The 22,460-nt window shown below is 40.5% G+C and overlaps 1 protein-coding gene across 3 annotated transcripts in view; it reads left to right on the forward strand.

Moving 5' to 3' along the window:
• The window catches only part of LOC141368762 (membrane-spanning 4-domains subfamily A member 15-like), a 41,971-nt gene that overhangs the window by 8,127 nt on the left and 11,384 nt on the right, over positions 1-22,460 (forward strand). The window contains exons 2-3 of one of the 3 annotated variants that reach the window (XM_073872871.1): positions 4,262-4,371; positions 12,940-13,047. In XM_073872871.1, the coding sequence (XP_073728972.1) occupies positions 4,264-4,371; positions 12,940-13,047 (216 nt within the window). In that variant the 5' untranslated portion in view covers positions 4,262-4,263. Of the gene's footprint in view, positions 1-4,245; positions 4,372-12,939; positions 13,048-22,460 lie in introns of all 3 variants that reach the window. The other 2 variants (XM_073872872.1, XM_073872873.1) reach the window with 2 other exon arrangements.

A 22,460-nucleotide genomic window follows, 5' to 3' on the forward strand; every position in this document is an offset into this window, starting at 1 on the left:
ATTTTATAAATATGTCAGTGCATTATTATAATGATAACTTTAACAGATAAAGTATACCTAAAATAAACTTTAAAATAAGTTCAAATTAGTATACTTTAAAAACTTTAACTCCAAGTATATATTTTTTAAAGTATACTTTTTAAAAAATATACTAAATTATAATTATTTTGAAATATGTTAAAAGTTTAATTGTACGCAAATATGTTGTAAGCATACTTTCAATATATTCAAAGATGGTACATTTCTTTCTAAGTATACTGTATTTGTAATGTACTATTGCAAAGTTAAATATACTTGAAATACATTAAAGTATATTTATTTTTCACCAGGGCTATTCATATGGCTTTTTGCAGCTTTCTTGATATAGCTTTCGTTGTTGCATTTTTACTTTATACTTTTAAGTATATGTCAGTAAACAAGTATAGGAAAAATATACTTAGACATTTCGGTCGGTATAGGTCAAGTATACTTTAGTACAATTTAAGTATATTTCTGAGAAGTACCTAAAGTACATTCTAGATAAGTACAAGTAAACTGAAAGTATCCTTTCTTATTTTAAGTTTAAAAGAAGTATACTTATAGCACACTTGAATAAACTTCTTTTTCGTAAGGGTTTTCATTTAATTTGAACAGATAGTAAGTGCAAATGATTGTTTTTCCATCTAGCGGCCTTTAGTCCTCTGAGACAAAACATACAGGGCCCTATTTTAACGATCTGAAACGCAAGTGCGAAGCGCAGAGCGCAAGTAACTTTGTGGGCGGATCTTGGGCGCTGTTGCTATTTTCACGGCGGGAGAAATAACTCTTGCGCCAGACACAAATCAATAAGGGGTTGATCTGAAGTAGGTTCATTATTCATAGGTGTGGTTTGGGCGTAACGTCAAATAAACCAATCAGAACGCTATCCAACATTCCCTTTAAACGCAAGTGCGCAAGTTCCATGGCGGGTTGCTATTATTATGACGGATTTGACAGGCGCACGCCAGGAGCGGTTCACAGCCGAGGAGACCGACGTTCTTGTAAGAGCAGTCAAAGACAGAGAAGTTGTTTTGTATAGGGATAGGAGAAACCCGCCCAAATCAGCGTCGGTTAAACAGACGTGAGAGGAAATATAGCCACAATTGTCTCATCAGCTGGCTTCCCCATCGTTACAATGATGTCAGGAGACGGGGGAATCCCAAGTTTGCCAACATAAATCGGGCACGCCATGTAACGGGAGGTGGATCTGCCTCTACACATGACCTGACGCCAGCAGAGGACATCGCTGCGTGCACCCTCACCCCTGAAAGGGTTTGGGGGTTTTGAAATCGGAAACGCAAGTAAGGTCCAACACCAAAGTACACTTACAAATCAAGTTCACATACATTAAGGTTTCTTATGAAAACATTTTAATTATTATTTAGATAAAATAAACGTAATACAGCCACTCAACAAACTTATGAAAATATTTTAATCGTTATTTGCATGATAATTGTTTAACGCTGCCACACAAAATAAATAAAAACTACCACAATGCTCACCACAATGATTTCCCTTATCTCATGTATTAATATTTTTTATTGTAACAATTTATGATTTGCAAAAATAACTGTTGCATAGATTAGATAAGCAATGCGCGTTGTGCACGGTATACATTATGGTCAAGCATGCGCCCTTAAAATAGCATAATGAGCCACACGCAACGCGCCACTGACTTTAGATTAGTTTTTTTTGGTTAGTAGCGCAATTGTTTTTTGAAACTGCAAAATAGCATAAGAGATGGTTTGCGCCGGAGCACGCCTCCTTTTTTGCGCTGAACCGCCCAGGGAGCGCAAGTTCATTCCCTAGTTTGCCGACGTGCGTCTGTGGAAGGAAAACCCCGCTGTGCGCCGGTGCAAAATACGAAATGATACATGCGTCACTGACAAAGTCAATTGCGCTGGGTGCAAGATAGGGCCCACAGCCTCCTTTAGTGTATAAAGCATTAATATAAATTCACTCTTGCATATAGATGGTTTCAGCAGTAACAACATAAACAAACGGCTTCTTGGAACACACGTAAACAGGCCCGGATTGGCCATAGGGAGAACCTGGAGAATTCCCGGTGGGCCGGTCTGTTTTTTGGGCACGAAGGCCAGTGTTATCATGCCACCAGGTTGAAAGCTGCTGTCCCTATGCTGACAGCACTCACAGCAGCCTCATTCGCGTAATTTGCAGTTGGTATAAGTACCACCGTTTTATGCCCAAGTTGATCTCGACCAGGTGTGGAGTACTGACCTTATAAAGTCACTGAAGTGTGTGTAGTGCAGTGGGTGAGTCTGTCTTTGACGTGTGTGCACCTGAAGTCTTGCAGTATTGTGCCGTGTCTCTTGCTGTCTGTACTCGCCCTCCAGGTCGAGAAAGTCCCTGCTGGAGCAAACGTGAGCTGCCGCGGGGGTGACCACCAATTCTATACCGGCCCGCTATAACCCCCAGCCCCTGTGTTTCCCTGCCCGAAGAAAGATCCAGTGTACCCCTCTTGTATACTCACTGTATGCCCGACGACAAGGTCCATTGTACCTCCTTTGTATACTCACCACCTGCCCAAATGAAAGATCCAGCGTGCCCCTTCAGTATGCCCACCGTACACCGAGGGACAATGCCAGTGTGTCCGCGATGCAGAAATGCTGAACATTCTTTTTTTAGTATTTAATCCCCCCTCCCCCTCTGTGTTTTTTTAACTATTTAATAAAACTTGGTAATTTTTATTCCTTTGTCCGCCTGGTCATTGGGATGTTTTGGGACCTCCTCGGGGTGGAAGTGAAGGAGGAGCGTGACCCGCGACAGGGGCGGTCCGCTCCCACCTGTGACAATATCAATTTTATTCAAAAACTCCTAAAAAGGAACAAATGTGTTTGTGTTTTTTTCCCCTATATTTCTATTTTTAATAAATGGTGGGTCTTGAGATTACCTGTTGGGTTGAAAAAGTTTGGAAACCCCTGATAAGGCAAGATTTATCAAGTAAATAATTAAAGTATTGCCAAATAATGTATGGTAAGCCTCTCTTGTGTCAAAAGGAACAAATATATAATGGACTTTTAACATTTTACTTGAGAAAACATCATATTGATATGAAACATAGTTTTTCCTCCCATAAAACTGATGAGTTTTGCATGAAATAGATGAAGAATAACTATTCAAACTGCAACCAAAGTCGCTGTTTATTTACTTCCATCATTGCTGGTCTTCTCAAATCAAACGCAACAAGTTGCTGTTTCTTCTTCGTTTGTGGGTTAACTTGTCAAGCTGCTTCTTCTTTGATGGTCGTGCTGCTACTGTGGTTGCACGCGTGGATACTGCCTACCAGCGGTCTGCATGTGTGTTTGCACGTCGACGTGGACAACGACGCAAAATTATAAATGAAAACTGACGCGGAACCTACACCGTCGCGGCTAAACTCCACTAAGAATCAATAACAACAAAATCCTTTTAGGGTCATTTATTTTCTGATAACAAGCAAAATTAACAACAAGTAGATTAGCTTAGTTCATATTTCGTAGCTTAAGCGTATAAAAAATGACACTGAGATAACGTTGCTGTTAAAAATGTGTACTGTAATGTAATGTATACAACTACAAACCGGCTGCCAAACCTCCCTTCATATAGTGATGATTCATTCCTGTCTTAAGGAAACCAAAACATTTGTTATTTTTGATGAGGTATTTGTCCCAGAGTTCATTTTAGCCACTAGTCAGACTAGTAAACAAACAGAGACCGGAAGTAAAGTTCCGACCAGATGCGTAACCGCAACAGCGCATATGCGTCAGATAAAACCGTTTGTAGGCCATTTTCTTTTTTTAGAGCTGATAAAAAACAAAACTTTTATATCTATACAGGTATCTCTATGATCAATCAATGCAAAACAATGCATAGACCCTTTACGGCACTTTATCGGCACATGAAATCAATGTAACGCGAGAGTGATTGCACAATGAGCTTCTGAATGGCTTTCGACTGGTCTGCGTAGTGCTGCATTCAGTCTAACACAGGTGTACACTGCAAGCACCATGATGTCTGTTCAGTGGCGGTTTAGGACGAATACATATATGTTCAAGAGAGCACTTTCTCTCGTGGAAGAAAAGGGCAGGTGCTCAAGCCCCCTGTCATTTCTATGTGTGTGCGCGTGCCTGATTGCTGTGACTGTGATTTATGCTACTTCAGTGATGTTGTGTTCAATGCCGTGACTGTGATTTGTGCTCCAGTGATGTTGTGATCATTGCATTGCAGTCAATTTGTCCTCTAGTGATGATGGATGATCATTCAACAGGAGGCCCAGCTGAGCCCATCACCACTGTGACCGGTGGCAATAAGCCTTTGCATCGCTTCCTTAGAGGAGAACCCAAGACTATTGGAGTAAGACACTAAACATGCTTTACTTTTCACTGTTTTCCTTTTAAATTAGAGAAGCTCTTTAATCCTCAACAAATAGTTTGTCTTGGCTATAATACACATAAAAGTATAATGCTTACTGTATGTAATAAAGTATATGGGAAACTGGGGCTAGTTCTTACATTTGTATTGGAAGTAATAATTTTCAGGGTACGATAAAACTGATTACAAAGATACAGTTAGCAAAACATAATTGTCATACATAAAGGCCGACCCATCCTACAGGTATTTGCCCCTGGCGGCTCCTTGCTGGTGGGGCTCAGTGAGTTCGCGACCTAATGTTAGACTATGCTATACTAAATTTGAAATCTACTTATTATTATTATTCCAACAAAATTATTTTTTATAGAGTATAATTGTAAACATAATCTTTTAAATGTGAATGGAAAAATCTGTGCATTTGTCTTACAGTGAGAGCAGCCTAAAACATATATTTGTATGAATTAACAGTTGTATTTGCGTATAGTTTGTACACTCTTGTTGTTAATTTAGCAATAATATGTAATAATTAAGCAATATTGCTGGAGTAGGAGTGTGACATAGCTCTATATCATCATGGCTGTGATTAGCAGTGGCGTGTTTACCCACCACGCAATTGCGTGGGGCCCCGCACAAGCAGTTAACTCATTTAATGATTTCTTATGACGTGCGGTCCAGATACATAGAAAAAACAACAACCACACAACAGACAAAAGAAGACCCTTGTTTAAGGCAGTGGTTTATTCCCAAACTGGGGGTGCAGAGTTATCAGTGGCTACGGTAAGCATAGCTTCGAAAGTACAGTATGTTGCCTTTATTCAGACCCAAATCTAAGCCATGGATATAAAGCATGCGTGAGCAAAATATGCGAGTATGCACGCAGAATAATATTCGCGCACAGAATAGCACCCTCGCGAGAGGGCATATACTATATTCACCTTATTTTCAATCACGGAAGTAAGTGATGAGACGCATTTTCCGTCTTCGTGAGAGAAGTCCATTTCAATAGCCAGCCAGTAGACTACCATTAGCTGTAGTGGCTTACCGAAAGTCTTGCACAAAGGGGCAGAGATGTTTTCACTCGTGAAGAAGCCTATACACCTTATTTTTGACGTAAATGTGGGCGCCACCATCTTTGAGATCCTTTGTGTAAGACTTCCATGACCCACTACAGCTAATGGTCGTCGTATTGTGAGGGACATAAGTGTGCCGTTTTGACTGGCTTTTTAATGGTTGTTATGAAATCCAGGAAGACCGGCATAATTTTTGCAGTTAGGGGTTGCCATAATAGCTGGTACAAATGCAAAAATCTCTACAAAACATTTGTTTTAAGTATAATACACCCACAAGAACTGAATGTGTATGTGGCGCACGTGCACCCATGATCTGTATCCACATATCCATCCAGTAAAACCATTCATAGTAACTTACAGTGAACAATAAAAACAATAATTGTTCAAAAACAACTAATATAATGTTCATAAAAATATGCTGATTAAGCTGGTTTATTTATTCTGCTACTATATATATTATTACAAAAATGAGATTTTGGTACAGAATATATACGACGTAAACTGCTTATTAGTCAATGTTTAAATAGTGCTGAATGTACGAAATTAGCCATGGTTTTACTACAGTAAAAAAAACACACACAAAATAACCATGGTTTTCAAAAAACATAGTTAAACCATGGTTAGTGTAGTAAAACCATGGTTTTGCTGATAGTAATCATGGTAAATACACTTTTACCACAATAAAATCATGGTTAATTTTCGTAAGTGTGTTTGCGCGTTATGTCTTAAAATATTATTATTATTTTTTAAATAAGCAAATAGTTGTCTACTGCATAATATATTTTCATAAAATGAAAACAATACTGAATGCATGTAACAGTAGTTTAATGTGTTTATTATGTTCAAATAACTTACAATGTGTTGAATGAGAAAGATACTGCCGCTGACTGTCGGATCGCGTGAAGCTTGAGTTGTCGCCATAAAAACTCAAACAAGTCTATTAAAAATTGCTGTTTAAAAAAAACTCTCACCAGAGGGACATTTGTGACATTTTAAACCATCCCTTGAAATGGTTAAAAACACAAAGGGCTCTATCTTACACCCGGCGCGACACAAGTGTTTTTTGCTAGTTTCCACCCTGCGCAATTATCATTTTCACGTTTACCGTCGCGTTGTTTAAATAGCCAATGCATTTGCGCCCCCTTTTGCGCCCATGGGCGTTCTGGTCTGAAAATGAGGTGTGTTCAGGCGCATTGTTGGCGCATTGCTATTTTAAGGCAACTAAAATAGACTACGCCATTGACCAACAAAACCTGCTCTAAAGTCTAAAGTCAATGGCGCAATATGTTTTTTTTTTGTTATTTAAAGAGCGCATTAGTAATATGCGCCTATAAACGGGACGACAACCTGCTTATCACACACATGAATTCGCAGCAACACAAAAACGCTTTCAAATATGAAAGATTAAAGGATTGAATGTAAAAGATTATTATTGAGTCTCTTGGACATAAATTAGGACCAATTATGAGATGTTAGAAGGCGTAAAGAGCAGATTTACCTGTAGCCTGGTAAGTAATTTAATGTTTTACTTTATTTATCTATTTTTAAATGTTTTCTTTAAATGCTACCTCATGGATTTATTGTATATGATGACTTTGTACCTGTGGATATTGTTAGATGAGAAACATTTTTAAGTAATGCTTAAAAAAAACTTGTGACGCTGTCCAAGTGCTGAAACGTGCGGAGAGCCGTTTGTAAATTCTTTATCTCCTGTTTATTACAAATAAAGTATTTTTAGAGTACAAACCTTTTCTTACATACTTGTAAATTATTTTTTGATGATATTGGATAGCCATACATTTAAAGATCCACTGTGTAGGATCTACTCCCATCTAGCGGTGAAAGTCTATATGACAACCAACTGAATATTACTTTCTAGCCCCCCCCCCCCCCCCGCCATTCGGAACGCGTTTTAACTCGTACGGTGGCCAGGCCGTGTCATGCCAAGGTTAACATGGCTTCCAGTAGCTACAAAGCAAAAGCAATGAAAAAAAATGAACAATTTGCAATGTCATTTGCGTGTGATCCATCAAAGCACACAGATTTATGTTTAACATGGAAAAAGTCTGATTGTCATGATATGTCCACTTGAAATCACATACAAAAAGCAACCATAAACGTAGCTTAGACTCTCCTTTTACATCTTCGCGAGGAAAAATATCACAGTGTCTGTTAAACTTGGTTTTAAGATGTGTTTTAGTCGATCAGATCACAAGTGGACGAGAGAGACACATTACGTTTACACTTGGTGTTTAAATCCGTCTCTTTTTGTCCATTTTCGACCGCTTCTCTCCAGATCACTGAGGGGATGGTCTGTGGACGAGTCCCTCTCCTGTCATTTAATCATGAGCGGGAGTAATGACGGGTTTAAATGGACGCGAACCAGTGATGCCGGTAACGCGTTACTTAGTAACGCGTTACTCTAATTTTACCACTTTTTTTAGTAACGAGTAATCTAACGCGTTAATATTTCCAAACCAGTAATCAGATTAAAGTTACTTATCCAAGTCACTGTGCGTTACTATTTTTGAAATTTTCCTTAGTAAAATATATATTTTCTTGTACATTTCTTCTTGCGTCTCGGGAAGTGAAGTCAGGTGTGCGACAAGTCACGTTTTCAGCACGAGGACAATTCAGGTCACGTGTAAGCGACACAAACGTAAACAACGTACAATGAAGAGAGAAGAGAGTTGCAGCTACAAAAACACTACGTCAAATAAAAAAAAAAAAAACCTTTGGAGTCGCAGCACGGCGCAGACAGTCAAACTAAGAGCAAGTCCCACCACCCGGTGATGCAGTGAGCAGGAGTTCATCCACTACCCAAACAACAAAAGCTGGACTTCAGTGCAAAATCAGTAAGTGTGGGAGAGTTGAAGAACGAAAGTAACAAAGCGATTTTCTCCGAGCCCTGATAACATCTAAATCTCACTATGACAGCATATTAGCACATAACCTCTGAAAGAGTTGACAAATATCGCGTTATTTACTCACCGATTTCCACGTGTAGATCCAGAACTGTGTTTTCAACCATGATAAGTACATTCCAAAAGCGGTCTTTTTTTCTTACAACGCGTTGTGTTTCTCGTTTCATGTGTTACAATACTGATACATCTACAAGGTATTTAGTATATAACATCCTGAAGACTTCTCAGTTTTTCAAAATAAAAGTAAGTCGAGTTTATAGAGTAAGTAGATCCTGTCGGGTCAAAAGTAACACTTGTTAGTTTTGTCCAGCTGCTAATACTGTGTATAATATGGTAAAAAATTTATATTATTCTAATTTGATTTAATTTTATTTTCATAGTGTTTAAACTATTGAATTTTTTTTAGTCTCAGCAATTTAAGTTTGTACTGTTGGTTGCTTTTGAAACATTTGATAAAACTGAAATTTAAAATAAAAATGTAATTTAATTATTTTTTACAAAGATAAATGACAAAATAAGTTTGCAGTTACATATTAAAGAGGTCATAGTAATATATATTTAATAAAAACAAGTGTAACACAAAAATCTATCATGTTTTGTTGTGTTACTTTTGACCCACCTGTGTGTTACTTTCGTCCCTGCTGTCAAGGTCAAATGTAACAATTCACTACTCTTGTTTAAAGTGAAATTATACAGAAGTCGTTTTACATTTGTTCAAAATTCCAGCTGGTTTTGATAGACCACACTTGTGAGTTATTGACCACAACAAAAATATATCTCTGTCTAAAACTTTCTGAAAATGGCCCCTGCTCACCCCTATTTATGTTAAGTGAAGTCAAGAAAGACTCATATATATATATTTTAGTTTTTTAAAACACAACAGTTCAACTTAAAATGTCAGGAGATACATTGTTGACGTTACTGTTAAAAATGCACTTCCAATAAAGTGAGTGTTGGCAAAACCGGTTGTCATTTTTAATGTTGAGGCAGTGAGGGTGTTGGCAGCTACTGGAATGTAACTAACAAAGTAACTTGTAATCTAACTTAGTTACTTTTAAAATCAAGTAATCTGTAAACGTTACATGTCCGTGTATATGTAAGAGCTTTCTCTGATATTGGTGAAATAAGATCGCACAACTTTCACACGCTTGTAAAATGAAACGAAAGACGCGCAGATCAGACACTTTTATCAATGAAAGGCTAAAAATAGCGCTGTACACCGTGTGTTTGTGCTAACGTTAGAGGTCAGAAAAGATGAAAAACATTTATCTCAGTACCTCAGATTACATAAATGGGCGTAGAGACGGCGTGTGGCTGTTCGAACACGTTAAACCACATGCGTGGTTACACTAACAAGTGTTATGCATAACCATGCTATAGTTAGCCAAGGAACTATAAAACTTCAAGTTTACAACATAGACTGTATAGATGTAAACGAATATGTTGAATTACCTGTGGAGAAGATAGAAAGTATGCAACTTCTGTTCTGTGTCCCTTGAGCCACATTATCTTGGTAAACTAACTCCAATATTGACTTTGTGTCACGGTTAATCCATTTCATGTCTTGTCTCTGTTCCGATTGTTATCACCTGGACATTCATTGATTAATTACCTGCTTCATCACACCTGTTTGTCATTTAGTCTGTGTGTATATATACCTCTGTCTTCTGTTTGCTCACTGCCGGATTATTGTCATTGATACCCTGTCTGTTCCTGTGTTAATGTTCCTGTGTTCCTGCGTTAATGTTCCTGTGTTCCTGCCTTCACCATGTCTGCCCTCGTGTTTTTATTATTAAATGTTATTTATTTTGAACCTTGCGTTTGCGTCCTGTCTCTCCAACCCTGTCGTGACACTTTGGTCTTGATGTCTTTCCTGTCGCGTTGTCGTTTTAAACCCCCGTTTCGCTTCCTTGGCGACGTGTTTTAATGTCCTCAAGAATAGTTCTTTAACAGGCTTTCAAATCTGCCTCAAATCAAAGCATTAGATCGCGGGATCATCACGGTGTGGAGCTGTTGTTAAATCCGAAGGATTCAGTCTACGCAGGTCGCATATCCGAGCTGCATACGTCATCAAGCCTGGTTTATTTAAATTAACTGAGCATTACATTCACAAGTCATAAGCATATTACATCAATTTACAATTAACTTAGAATAATTGCCAGCTTTATAATTGTTAATATTCTGAAATAAGACTGTCTCGATGACGTTTAACGCCTACACATGCAACATCCGGAGGCTTCAGCTAGCGGCCAGCGTGAGTCTGAAAGCGCAAAAGGCGGAGCTTGAATTTCAGGAATGTCCCTCATCGGCGAATGTATTTCAAAGATGGAGGCACAACATGGATGCGCCAGTCGAGCGTCTCGACCGTATGTATTTTAAATAGCAGATTCTACACTTGGTGGAAGTAATTACACATGAATAAGCACATAGTTTTGAAAGAAAACATGGATTTTTGCTTAGAATTAACTCAAAAAAGTACACAGTGGAGCTTTAAAGCAAGTAAAAGCCTGCTTTTTACTTTCATGACTAAAAGAAAATGGGTTTTAAAGATTTTAATAAAAAAATAACAATTTCAAAACAAGTGGAAAACAACACAATTATTTAACATTAATCTTAAACTGGGGATCTTCTTCCTCCGCTCAGTTTTTCAGTTTACAAAGTCCGTCATCTAAATAGGGATTAGACATAGACCCATTGCAACTGGCTTTTAAAGGGGATGAGAGCTGAGACTCTCATTGGTTACGTTACGCCCAAAATACTCCCATTACTCATTAAAAAAATAGGAGCCACCCTTTTCGACCATGCGCTCGGCGCACAAACCATTTTTCTCGTCGTTAAATTATCAAAAGTGGATTCGGACACTCCCATTTAGACGTTGCGCTGTGAGCTTTAGACAATGCGCTTAGATTGTTAAAATAGGGCCCAAAGTCTTGGTCTATTCCATGTACAAACACTCGACTGACTTTCCCATTGTAAAGATACTGTTATGTCTCTCTGCTTAAATGTAGCTATAAACAAAATGTTAACTAAGACATGTTGTATTATCTTACAGCTGTACGTTTTTGCCATTACTGTGACACTCATCAGAATACTTTCTAATTATAACATTCACACATATTTTCTGAAATGCCTACTGCCAAATATTCTTTAAGAGATGTAGAACATCAGGGAAATAAATAGAAAATTATGAATTAAATAAAACCACAATAGCAAACAACTTAACTGGTTTTCCAATTTGCTAAAAACTAAAGGGCGATTTATAGTCGTGCGTAGGTCCTACGCCGTAGCTACGTAGTAGGCTACCCGTAGCCTGTGCGTAGCTCTGCGTAGCCTGACGCGCACCTCACAAAATTTTTAACAGCGCGTCAGATCTACGCGGACCGCAAGCGCTGTGATTGGTCCACCAGAACCCCTCCCGTCAGGTAAAAAAAACTGTGTCATAGGTATTTCCGTTTGTGACGGTGAAAACAAAGATGAGCCAAGTTGAGGAGTGATTTAACTCAAACTGCATCAAAAGTCGCTGTTTATTTACTTCCATCATTGCTGGTCTTCTCAAATTATACACAACAAGTTGCTGTTTCTTCTTCGTTTGTGGGTTAACTTGCTAAGTTTCTTCTTCTTTCACGTTTGTGCTGCTACTGTGGTTACACGCGTGGATACTGCCTACCAGCGGTCGCGCGTATGTTTGCACGTCGACGCGGACGACGACGCAAAAGTATAAATGAAAACCGACACGGAACCTACGCCGTCGCTGCTACGCCGTAGGACCTACGCACGACTATAACGAGCCCTTAAGGCATGATCAGACTGCAAAGGTAAACATACCAAAAACATCAATCATTCTCTAAAGGGTGGTTTCATGGACAGGCATTAGTCTAGTAGTCCTAGACTAAAATAAATGTAAGAACTGTCCTGAAAACAACTTGCATTGACATATTTTAAAAAACATACTGTATGAAAGATTTTGATAATTGATGCGTACAAGCACTGAACTAATACTGAATCTGGGGATTTGGACTGAAGGGCGGTTTCTCAGCAGGGCTTATCCTAGTTCCAGACTAAAATGTATGTTTGAGCCTCCTTGATTTAAAAACACTTTGCAAACATATTTTAATATCAGTACAATTGTTTTGTCTCAAGATGCACACAAGTATACTTTTTTGTAAGGTTTGTTTGTAAAAACTACTTAAATGTCCTAAAATAACTATGGCCTAGTCCTGGATTAATCTAAACCCTGTCTGGGAAACCGCCCCTGAGTGTAAAAATCCATTGCATGGTTAGTCAAGACTACATAGGAATTTAAAAAATTAATGTGTTATTCATCTTTTTACTTAACCTTCTTGGCGTTTTCTGCTTCAGATGGACAGCTTTAAATCATATACATATTAAGACGCATGTCGATATGTGCATCAACTACATGCGGAGCTACACAACTGACAACTGGAATTAAAGTATCGTGAGATCAGAGTGCTTGTTATGATTTCGAAATGGCTCCCACGACACAATGATTTGATATTTCATACAAGTTTTGTCCATTCTCTTTATGTTTGTTTCAGATTGTGTTGGTGATCATGGGCATATGTCTCATCATGTTTGGAATTCCTGTACACATGACTTGGGACAGTCCATCAGACACATTGACCCCATTATGGCTTGGCATTCTGGTATGATAACTTGCACATTCTCTTTTGAAATAAAATCATATATATCGTCGCTGCCCGATGAAACTCACGTATGTCCCAAACGGTTACTTTTCAGGAAGTGAAAAAAACATAGTATTTCAAAAGCAGTTGAATGTAGCATTGTCATACTTGGTACGGCATCTTTACATGTAACCATATTCTTGCCAGTGTAATGATATAATCCACATTTGACCAAAATTGAGTTTAAATGGACATACATGCACATTTTACAGTAACGGTGGTCGATACGCGTTCTTCCTATCATTAATTAGAATGGCCAAGTCGCGTTTCATATTGACAGATGAGTACGCTTAGTTTATTAAATAGCCTACGTCCTAGTTTATTAAATACGCTTACTTTATTTAATATTAATTAAAAGTTTATTAAATGTCTCTTGCAAACTATGAAGGGACAATGAATTAATACCGCCTTACAAAGCCAAAGCGCAGTAACTACGCATTTGGTCAAAACTGAGTTAAAGGTCAAAATGGGCTTTGTGAGATCTGTTATGTCTTGTAACAAAGTCTCCTGGTTCAATTTTGTCCCATTTCAAAGAAACGTGTGTGCCAAAATTGCAGTAACATGTTTGACTGGCTGGTGTAAAAAACTTTCAGGGCATTTTTCTCGGTTTCAGTGTTTGTGTAGTTCCTCCACTTAGCCTTTGTAGGGCAGAATACACTGACATGGTAATGCTAGACAGATACTTTGTTTGCACAGTCCAACCGTAATTTTGTCACTCCTAGACGTACGTTTGGAGTCAGGGGGGAAACGTTTACCTCGATGAAGGAAAGTCTTTGTCTCTCCAGGCTATGTTTATTTGGCTATCCAGTGCTGAGCTTCGATGAAACTTCACGAGACCGGCGAGATGCTTCCACCAGGCGGGAGATACGCGCCGTGATTGACACCAAATGGATATGCGTGAAAATCAGATGACATGATTTCACAACTTTTCATTGGCCATTTAGATATGTGAAGCATATTGTATACAGAAATGAACCTGGACATTTAATCCGTCGAAAAATCTCAAAATCGGCAAAATGGACATACGTGGCTTTCATTGGACAGCGACGATATATACATATATATATACTATACTCTACCACCCTAGAGTATGTTTACCCTTATGTAGCTCTACACCAAGGGTCTCAAAATTGTCTCTCATAAGAGGGCTATGTTAACTTTCAAAAAAATCTTTCTGTAAATGCACTGTTTAAATTCTTTTATTTTATATATAACTTCAAATATCAAATAAATTATTGATTTCAATAGGGCTGGGCAAATGAAATTGTTAAGGAAATTGTTTCCTATAAAATGGCCAAAATCAGGCATAACACATTTACGATGGCTAATATATAGATTTGGCAGAGCGCAGCGCAAAAGGCGTATTTTCAGAGACCGCGCAGACTTACTTGCCGAGAATGAAGACTGGTGAAGACCAGTCGTTTCAGGCTACCCAGACCAGTTCTTTTGTGAAAAGTTAAAACTGCTTGTGTATTTCCTCTAAAATTCTATTTTTTTTATTTTTGAATAAGATTTTTTCGAAGTTAACTAATTCGTTTTTTGCAGTCAAGCTTCATGTCGAATCATTTTCCTTTCACTTCTGGGACTGTTCGATTAACAGATAAAAATTTCATTAACAGCATCTGTAATGTGTTGCCAAGCTTCCATTTTTTAGGACCTGGGACGCCACTATGTGTGCTTGGAAATAAAATTTGGCGTTTTGAATTAACTTCTGATAATAAAACTTCAATTTCTGCATCTGATCAATTTTTATTTTCCATTCGCTTTTAAGAAGACATGTTGAAATCCTTCGTTTGGTGTCATAATATGATGCCCATATATAGTTTTCAGTCGGATTTAATGGGCAGGATTTATGGTAATTGAGAATAAGCGTGAACGCGCGTCCCATGTACGATTGATAGGAATTCATTAACACATATACACACATTTAACTATCAAATCTGACGTTTACAAAGTATTTGTGAATCAGGAGGAGAGTTTTCGGGAAGGTCTGTTTACGTGCAAATCACTCACATATTTACTCAGATATTTACGTATGTTTCATGAATTAGACCCATAGTGGTTTGCTGGAGTCAAGCTTTAACAATGGCTTCATAACCTTTTCCAGACTGATAGGTTTCAATTACATTCTTTCTCATTTGTTCCTGAATTTCTTTGGATCTCAACATGATGTGAAGAGGGTCTTTTTGTCTAATTCACTTCAGGCAGGTCTTATTTAAGTGATTTCTTGATTGCGAACAAAGTAATCAGGTCTGGGTGTAGCTAGAGAAACTAAACTCAGGTGTGATAACCCTGCTGAAAAAAACAGCATGGACCAGCATGGGAATTATGCTGGTCTACCCTGGTTTAGCTGGTGGCCACAAGCATACCAGCACCAAAACACAACATATGCTGGTCTTGCTGGTATGACCAGCATGGGATGCTGGTGCTAATGCTGGTTTGGTGATGGTTTAGCTGGTCCTAATGCTGGTGCTGATTTAGATGGTGTTCACTAGCAAACCAGCACCAAAACACAACATATGCTGGTCTTGCTGGTATGCTGGTTTTTCAGAAGGGAAACAACAGTTAAGTTATGTTTTAAAGGGGGGGGGGGGGGGGGATTTTGTTTCATTTTAAAACTGCATGTTGTGTTTACTTGTGTTATCTTTAATTAATATTATAGTATTAATTATAGTAATATATGGAAAAATAATAATAAATACATTTGAAGTGACGCTGAAAATGACTATTCAATGTTACATAAGCTAGTTGAACAGAAATATTAATATTACTGCTGTATGTGTAATTGCATAGCAAGCTAATGATATATGAGATATACTTCATTATATACATATTATACATATCAGGGTTATTATAGTTTTAAAAAAAGATTAGTTTTTATTTTTATTTAGTTTTGTAATGTGTTATTTTATTTCAGTTTAGTTTTAGTTCTTCTTAGTGGTGCATAAATAGTTTTGATTTCGTTTCTATTTTTTAAAAGTCATTACTTTTCGTTTTTGTTTAGTTTTAGTATAGTTATAGTCTTTAGCGTTATATCATTGGTTGTGGTTGTCAAAAGTGTACATACACCTTGCCAAATCTGGAAATGTTGAAAATAAGAGGAGAATAAGAGTTTTTTTTTTAAATAAGGTTTGTTTTTATTTAGTCCTGCTAAATACCACACTAACCCAAAACTCTAAATTATGTTGGGTTATTTATGCTGGGTAAATATAATATACAAATATAAATACCAGCATTGGGTTAAAAATAACCCAGCCGAATTTAGAGTGAATCAAACTTATGTCTATGGACAACAACTGAAAATAATGCAAAGTTTAATGTTCTGTCTATGAGTGTCCATTTCTGTACCAGAAGACATCCCTGTACAAACATAATAATTATTTGTTGTCTAAACCAATTGTTGATTATCTGTGAAAGCATATAATAATATCAGATCAGATAAGCGGACATTCTGTATCATAGCAACCAAAAAGCGTCCGCTAACACTGCCAAGCAAGCGGTCGGCATTTTCAGCCACGTTTAAATGCTTCGGGGTGTACAGTACACTGAAATAATTAAGCCGCCTTCAGTTATTTTAAGGGTAGAAGACAGGTTGTCTTAATAAACTAACCGTTAGCAATGAGATGATGTTTTCTGAACCGGCCTTTTGGCTCCAGGGATCCAGTGCCCGGACAACGTCATACACATCACGTGGCGCTGATGTGCAGGTCAGGGGTTCCCTTTCAGTCGGTCACGACGACGTCAAGTCGTGACCGACGAATTGGGAACTCGCTTAGAGGGACCAATCTGCTTCGATAATTACTAAAACAACAATGAACTTGGCATTGAGATATTTGCATAATGCTGGCGCTGCCCCGCCAGGTGCGTATATAAGCAGCAGGTGCAAATAGGGAAATTTGATTTTTCGCTTCGAAAGCCGGCAGTATCTGCTACTGAGAAGCTACTCTACTCTGTTGGGATCGATTGCTGAAGTTGGTTGGACTAGCAGTACCACAGCGGACGCTTCGCAGTATTCCACAGCTCTGCATTTTTTTTGTTTTGAGTTTAGTGTGTGTGTTGCCTTTCCTTGTGCGCATCATCAACTGAGCATCTGAGTGAATTTCCCTAAAAGAGTGTTCACAAGTTCACACTTACAAATAAATTGGTTAGATTAAATTAGTAAACGTATTTGGTGTGCTGTCCGGGGAGAGGGCTCTGAGCTCGGAAATGGGCCCGAACGCAGAGTATCCCCCCCCGCCTTAGGAAATAACCTGGTGAGTGAGAGGAGACGGGTGGTGGAGGGATTCTGAAAACTGCAGATGATCTTTGGAGAGTTAAACTGTTAAACTGTGACTTATATATGGCTTGCCTTTGTGCTGACTGGGTAGATATGGTGATTACTGATTGTGGACAGCTGGTGGTACTAGAGTATTTGTTGATTACTGATTATAGACAGCTGGGAGTACTCAAGTGGTTTATTTGACGTGCTCCTCCCGAACTACGTTAATAAAACATAATTTCACAAGTTCACACTTACAAATAAATTGGTTAGATTAAATTAGTAAACGTATTTGGCGTGCTGTCAGGGGAGAGGGCTCTGAGCTTGGAAATGGGCCCAAACGCAGAGTATCTCCCCAAAAAGCAAAATAAACTTATTCAGACAGCAGCAGGGAACTGTACCCCCCCAAAAAATAGAAATGATGAGGCTGATGTTGGCTGTGTTTGCTATGCATCCGATGGGAGTTCAATACTCGCTGCGATTGGAACCGTCTGATGGAAGTTCAATGCTCACTGTGATTGTACAGGAAAGCCTCGGTTGGAAATTAGGTGGATGGTTTATATTTGGAGGGCTTTTTTGTGACCTCCGACGGGAGTTCAATACTCGCTGAAATCGGAGCCGTCCGACGGGAGTTCAATACTCGCTGCGATCGGACGAGTAAGCCCTCACTGATGATGGGGTGGATGAATTATATTGGGAGGGTCTTGCAGCATCCGACGGGAGTTCAATACTCACTGTGATCGGAACCCGTCCGACGGGAGTTCAATACTCACTGCGATCCGACGAGTAAGCCCTCACTGATGATAAGGTAGGCAATTTATATCAGGAGGGCTTTGCGGCATCCAACGGGAGTTCAATACTCGCTGCGATCGGACGGGTGAGACCTCGTTTGTCGATGAGGTGGACGATTTGTATTGGAAAGGATTTGCGGCAGGGGAGTTCAATACTCACTGTGATCGGAACCCATCCGACGGGAGTTCAATACTCACTGCGATCGGATGGGTAAGCCCTCCGTTGGCGATGAGGTGGACGATTTATTTGGGAGGGCTTTGCGGCATCCGACGGGAGTTCAATACTCGCTGCGATCGGAACCCGTCCAATGGGAGTTCAATACTCGCTGCAATCGGACGGGTAAGCCCTCGCTGATGACGAGGTGGATGTTTGGTTATTTTAGATTTGGAGGACTTTTGCGGCGTCTGAAGGGACTTCAGTACTCAATGTGATCGGACGGTTAAGCCCCTGCTGACAATGAGGTGGATGTTTGGTTATTTTAGATTTGGAGGACTTTGCGGCGTCCGACGGGAGTTCAATACTCGCTGCGATCGGACGGGTAAGCCCTCGCTGATGACGAGGTGGATGTTTGGTTATTTTAGATTTGGAGGACTTTTGTGGCGTTTGACGGGACTTCAGTACTCACTGAGATCGGACTGGTAAGCCCCCGCTGTACATTTGGTTATTTTAGATTTGGGGGTCTTTGCGGCATCCGACGGGAGTTCGATACACACTGCGATCGGACGGGTAAGTCCTCGCTGACAACGAGGTGGATGTTTGGTTATTTTAGATTGGGAGGGCTTTTGCGCCTTCTGACGGGAGTTCAATACTCGCTGCGATCAGACGGGTAAGCCCCTGTTGATGTAGACTTGAATACGTTAAGTTATTACCAATTAGGTAATAACTTAACGTATCACTACCGCAGCAGTGGAAAAAATTGACCCTCCATTGGAGCATAGGAAACATCACTGCGGCGGTGGAAAAACTAAACTTCTACGGGAGCAGGGAAAACGTAATTGTTGCAGCAATAGGAAAATTATTGCGTACAATATAGCTGGCTGTGTGTAAATGTAGTTGCTTTAAGAAATCCTTGTACTTGCGTCGATCAGACTTTAGAATTGACGTTGGTTAATAATAATGATAATAATGATATTTATAAATTATAAATGTTTTGTGCACTTGTATAGTTTGTATTGTATGGTATATTGTATTATGTTTTATGGTCAGTGTATGTGGACTAGGGGTGAGCAGCGGAGTCAATATTTGTATTCGTAATGATCTCAAAATTTTTGAATCTGAACACAGCAAAATCGCCAGCGTCAAATCCACTCTGCCGGCGCACACATGGGCACCACCAGGTCTGGTGGCACTCGTATAAACACCAGCAGCATACATCCAACACAGGCGACTCCACTGCATATTGTTTTGTTTTGAAAATAAAATGCAGGACTTGCTTAATGTTAAAAGGGATTAAAAAGTTATTAAGATAGATGAAACTTGAAAACGATCTTCCTGGTGCTGAATGACAGATTCAAAGCATGCATGGACGTGCAAGTGTGCGACCTCAATATATACACACACACACATACGCAAGGTTGATAATTGTATATTGTTTTTAAAAGCTATCAGGTCCGGTTCTGCTGTAAATCACGGATGGATGAAGTTGTGGCTGCAGGTTTAGCATCAAGCCAATGCAGTCTGGGATCGAGATGTTTAAAAAAAATAATCTAAAAGCTAATCGATGTAGGAATTGCAAAGTTGTTAAGGAGAACCCATCAAATGCTTCTAGTAGCATATAAAAAATCTCGGGTATCTTTGCAGGCAAGTAAAAATTCTCTATCCCATAAATCCAGATGACTGAGCATCACTTTTAAATGCACAGGTGATACCTACTTTGCCAGCCGAGCACCGCGACTGATGTTGCCCACGCTGAAGCATGCCCACGCTTCGGAATGGCGAATAATGGAAGAAAGAAAGGAACCCTGCTTAAGGGCTTGTGCAAGGCAGTAGTGAAGGCAGCCTCGCTCTAAAGTTTTAAGTCGGAACATGATTAGAATGAGAAGGATCCTGGGTCTGAGCCGCTAGCGGAGCCATGCTCACGCTGCGAGGTCGCCATGCGTTGCCGATGGCTGTTGCTGATGATCCATAGCATGATCCGGCCATGCTGGAGACTGTAACGTCTACTCTAGAGCAAGGGTCTAAGCAAAGCACATTCTATTAATAGTCAAATGTAATATTTATTACATTTTTTTTTATATTAGCTTGGATTGGTTTACGTATGTTAACATTTTAAACAATACTAAAACATATTAACAAGTAAAACAAAAAAATTGGAGTAGACTATATCAAAAAGTTGCCCTCCAGATTGTTTTATCCATTGTGGTAGCCCTTGCTAACAAAAAGTTTGGAGACCCATGGGCTAGAGCTTCTGAAGACTGCAGATGATCTTTGGAGAGTTAAACTGTGACTTATATATGGCTTGCCTTTGTGCTGATTGGGTAGATATGGTGATTACTGATTGTGGACAGCTGGTGGTACTAGAGTATTTGTTGATTACTGATTATAGACAGCTGGGAGTACTCAAGTGGTTTAGTTGACGTGCTCCTCCTGAACTATGTTAATAAAACATCATATACGGAGAGCTTTGTGCCTTGTTAGAGGCAGCCACTCTCTCGTATATCTGGAGGTCATCGTCCTTTTAAGGATGGCTTTTCGTCCATGCGATCTTGGGTGCGGGAAGTACATGGGTCCGAAGGACGGTCACGAGCGTTGTCTTTCGTTCTTAGGCATCGAGCACGCAGAGCCGGCGTTTGCTGAGGGTGAGTGTTCTCACTGCGAGAGCATGTCCCTTGTGGATTTCCGGCTGTAAAACTCTCCAAGGATGACATCCGCATCACTGTGCTGAACCGGCCGGGGGATTCATCCTCTTGCTCTCAGCCTCCTCGTCCACAGCCAGCAGAGGTTCCAATGGAGACTTCAGCGTTGTGTTCTACAATGTCTGTAGAATCTGTTGTGCCTCCCTCTGGATCCATAGCCTCCGCAACATCCGAGGGTGGGCCCCCTCCCTCTGAAGTGGATCCCGACGTCCTTCCTACCTTTGGTCGGATCGCGACACCGGAATTCGATCCTGAGATGGTAGCCGATCTCTCTCGAGTGGCGGAGACCGTATGGTTAGTGTGGGTTAACCCCCCTCAGCCCGAACCTTCCCGTCTGGATGATTGGTTCTTCAGAGCTGCTCGGGCTTCACAGCCCTCTCCTCCAGTGCCTTTCTTCCCCGAGGTGCACGAGGAGCTGACTAGAACCTGGAAGTCGGCGTTTTCAACCAGATTGCGGCCGTTTCAGCCCTCCACTCTCACCTCCCTCACCAGCGGAGCCACTAAGGGTTACACGGGGATCCCTCCCGTGGAGCGGGGGGTCGCGATGCAGCTGTGTCCGGCCACCGCTCCCTCTTGGAAGGATTTCCCAACCCTCCCCTCCCGTGTTTGCAGACAGTCGTCCGGTTTAACGGGCGCTGCCCACGAGGCATGCGGAGAGGCGGCTTCAGCCCTGCACGCAATGGTGTTGCTGCAGGTTCACCAAGCGAAGGCCTTGAGGGATCTGCACGAGGGAGGACACGACACGCCTGTCCTCTCGAAGCTCAGGGCTCCCACTGATCTGGCTCTCTGGGCAACGAAGGTGACAGCGCAGGCGATTGGTCCATGTCCATGCTGGTGGTCCAGGAACGCCACTTATGGCTGTCTAGCGTACATGTCGTATGCGAAGAAGAACAAGTTCTTAGACGCTCCAGTGTCCCAGACCGGTCTCTTCGGCGAGTCGGTGGAGTCTTTCACCTAGCGATTCTCTGCCGCCCAGAAGCAGACTGAGGCGCGGGTTGTGGGCCGCGGGTTGTGGGCTGTATATCTGGGACTTGTACGCTTCGCTACGGAGCTGCGAGGGAAGGATGTACTAATACGCACCGACAACACTGCGACCGTAGTGTATATCAACCACCAAGGCGGTTTGCGCTCTCGTCACCTGTCGCATCTCGCTCGTCATCTCCTCCTTTGGAGTCAGAAGCATCTGAGGTCTCTTCGTGCCATTTACATCCCGGGTTCGCCGGGTACACCCCGCCCCGACCTGTGGGATCTCCATGTATGGTCGCTGAGCACGCGGTAGGTTGTGGTTATTTATCGCAAGCAGTATCTAACACCATCTCTGCAGCGCGAGCACCGTCCACTAGACAGGCTTACGCGCTCAAATGAAACCTGTTTGTCACCTTGTGTTCCTCGCAACGCGAGGACCCCCGAGAATGCCCCATCAATATCATGCTTTCATATCTTCAACACCTCCACCATTTAAGTTGATA

This window comes from Misgurnus anguillicaudatus, chromosome 11 (assembly GCF_027580225.2).
Source record: "Misgurnus anguillicaudatus chromosome 11, ASM2758022v2, whole genome shotgun sequence".
Classification (NCBI taxonomy): Eukaryota; Metazoa; Chordata; class Actinopteri; order Cypriniformes; family Cobitidae; genus Misgurnus; species Misgurnus anguillicaudatus.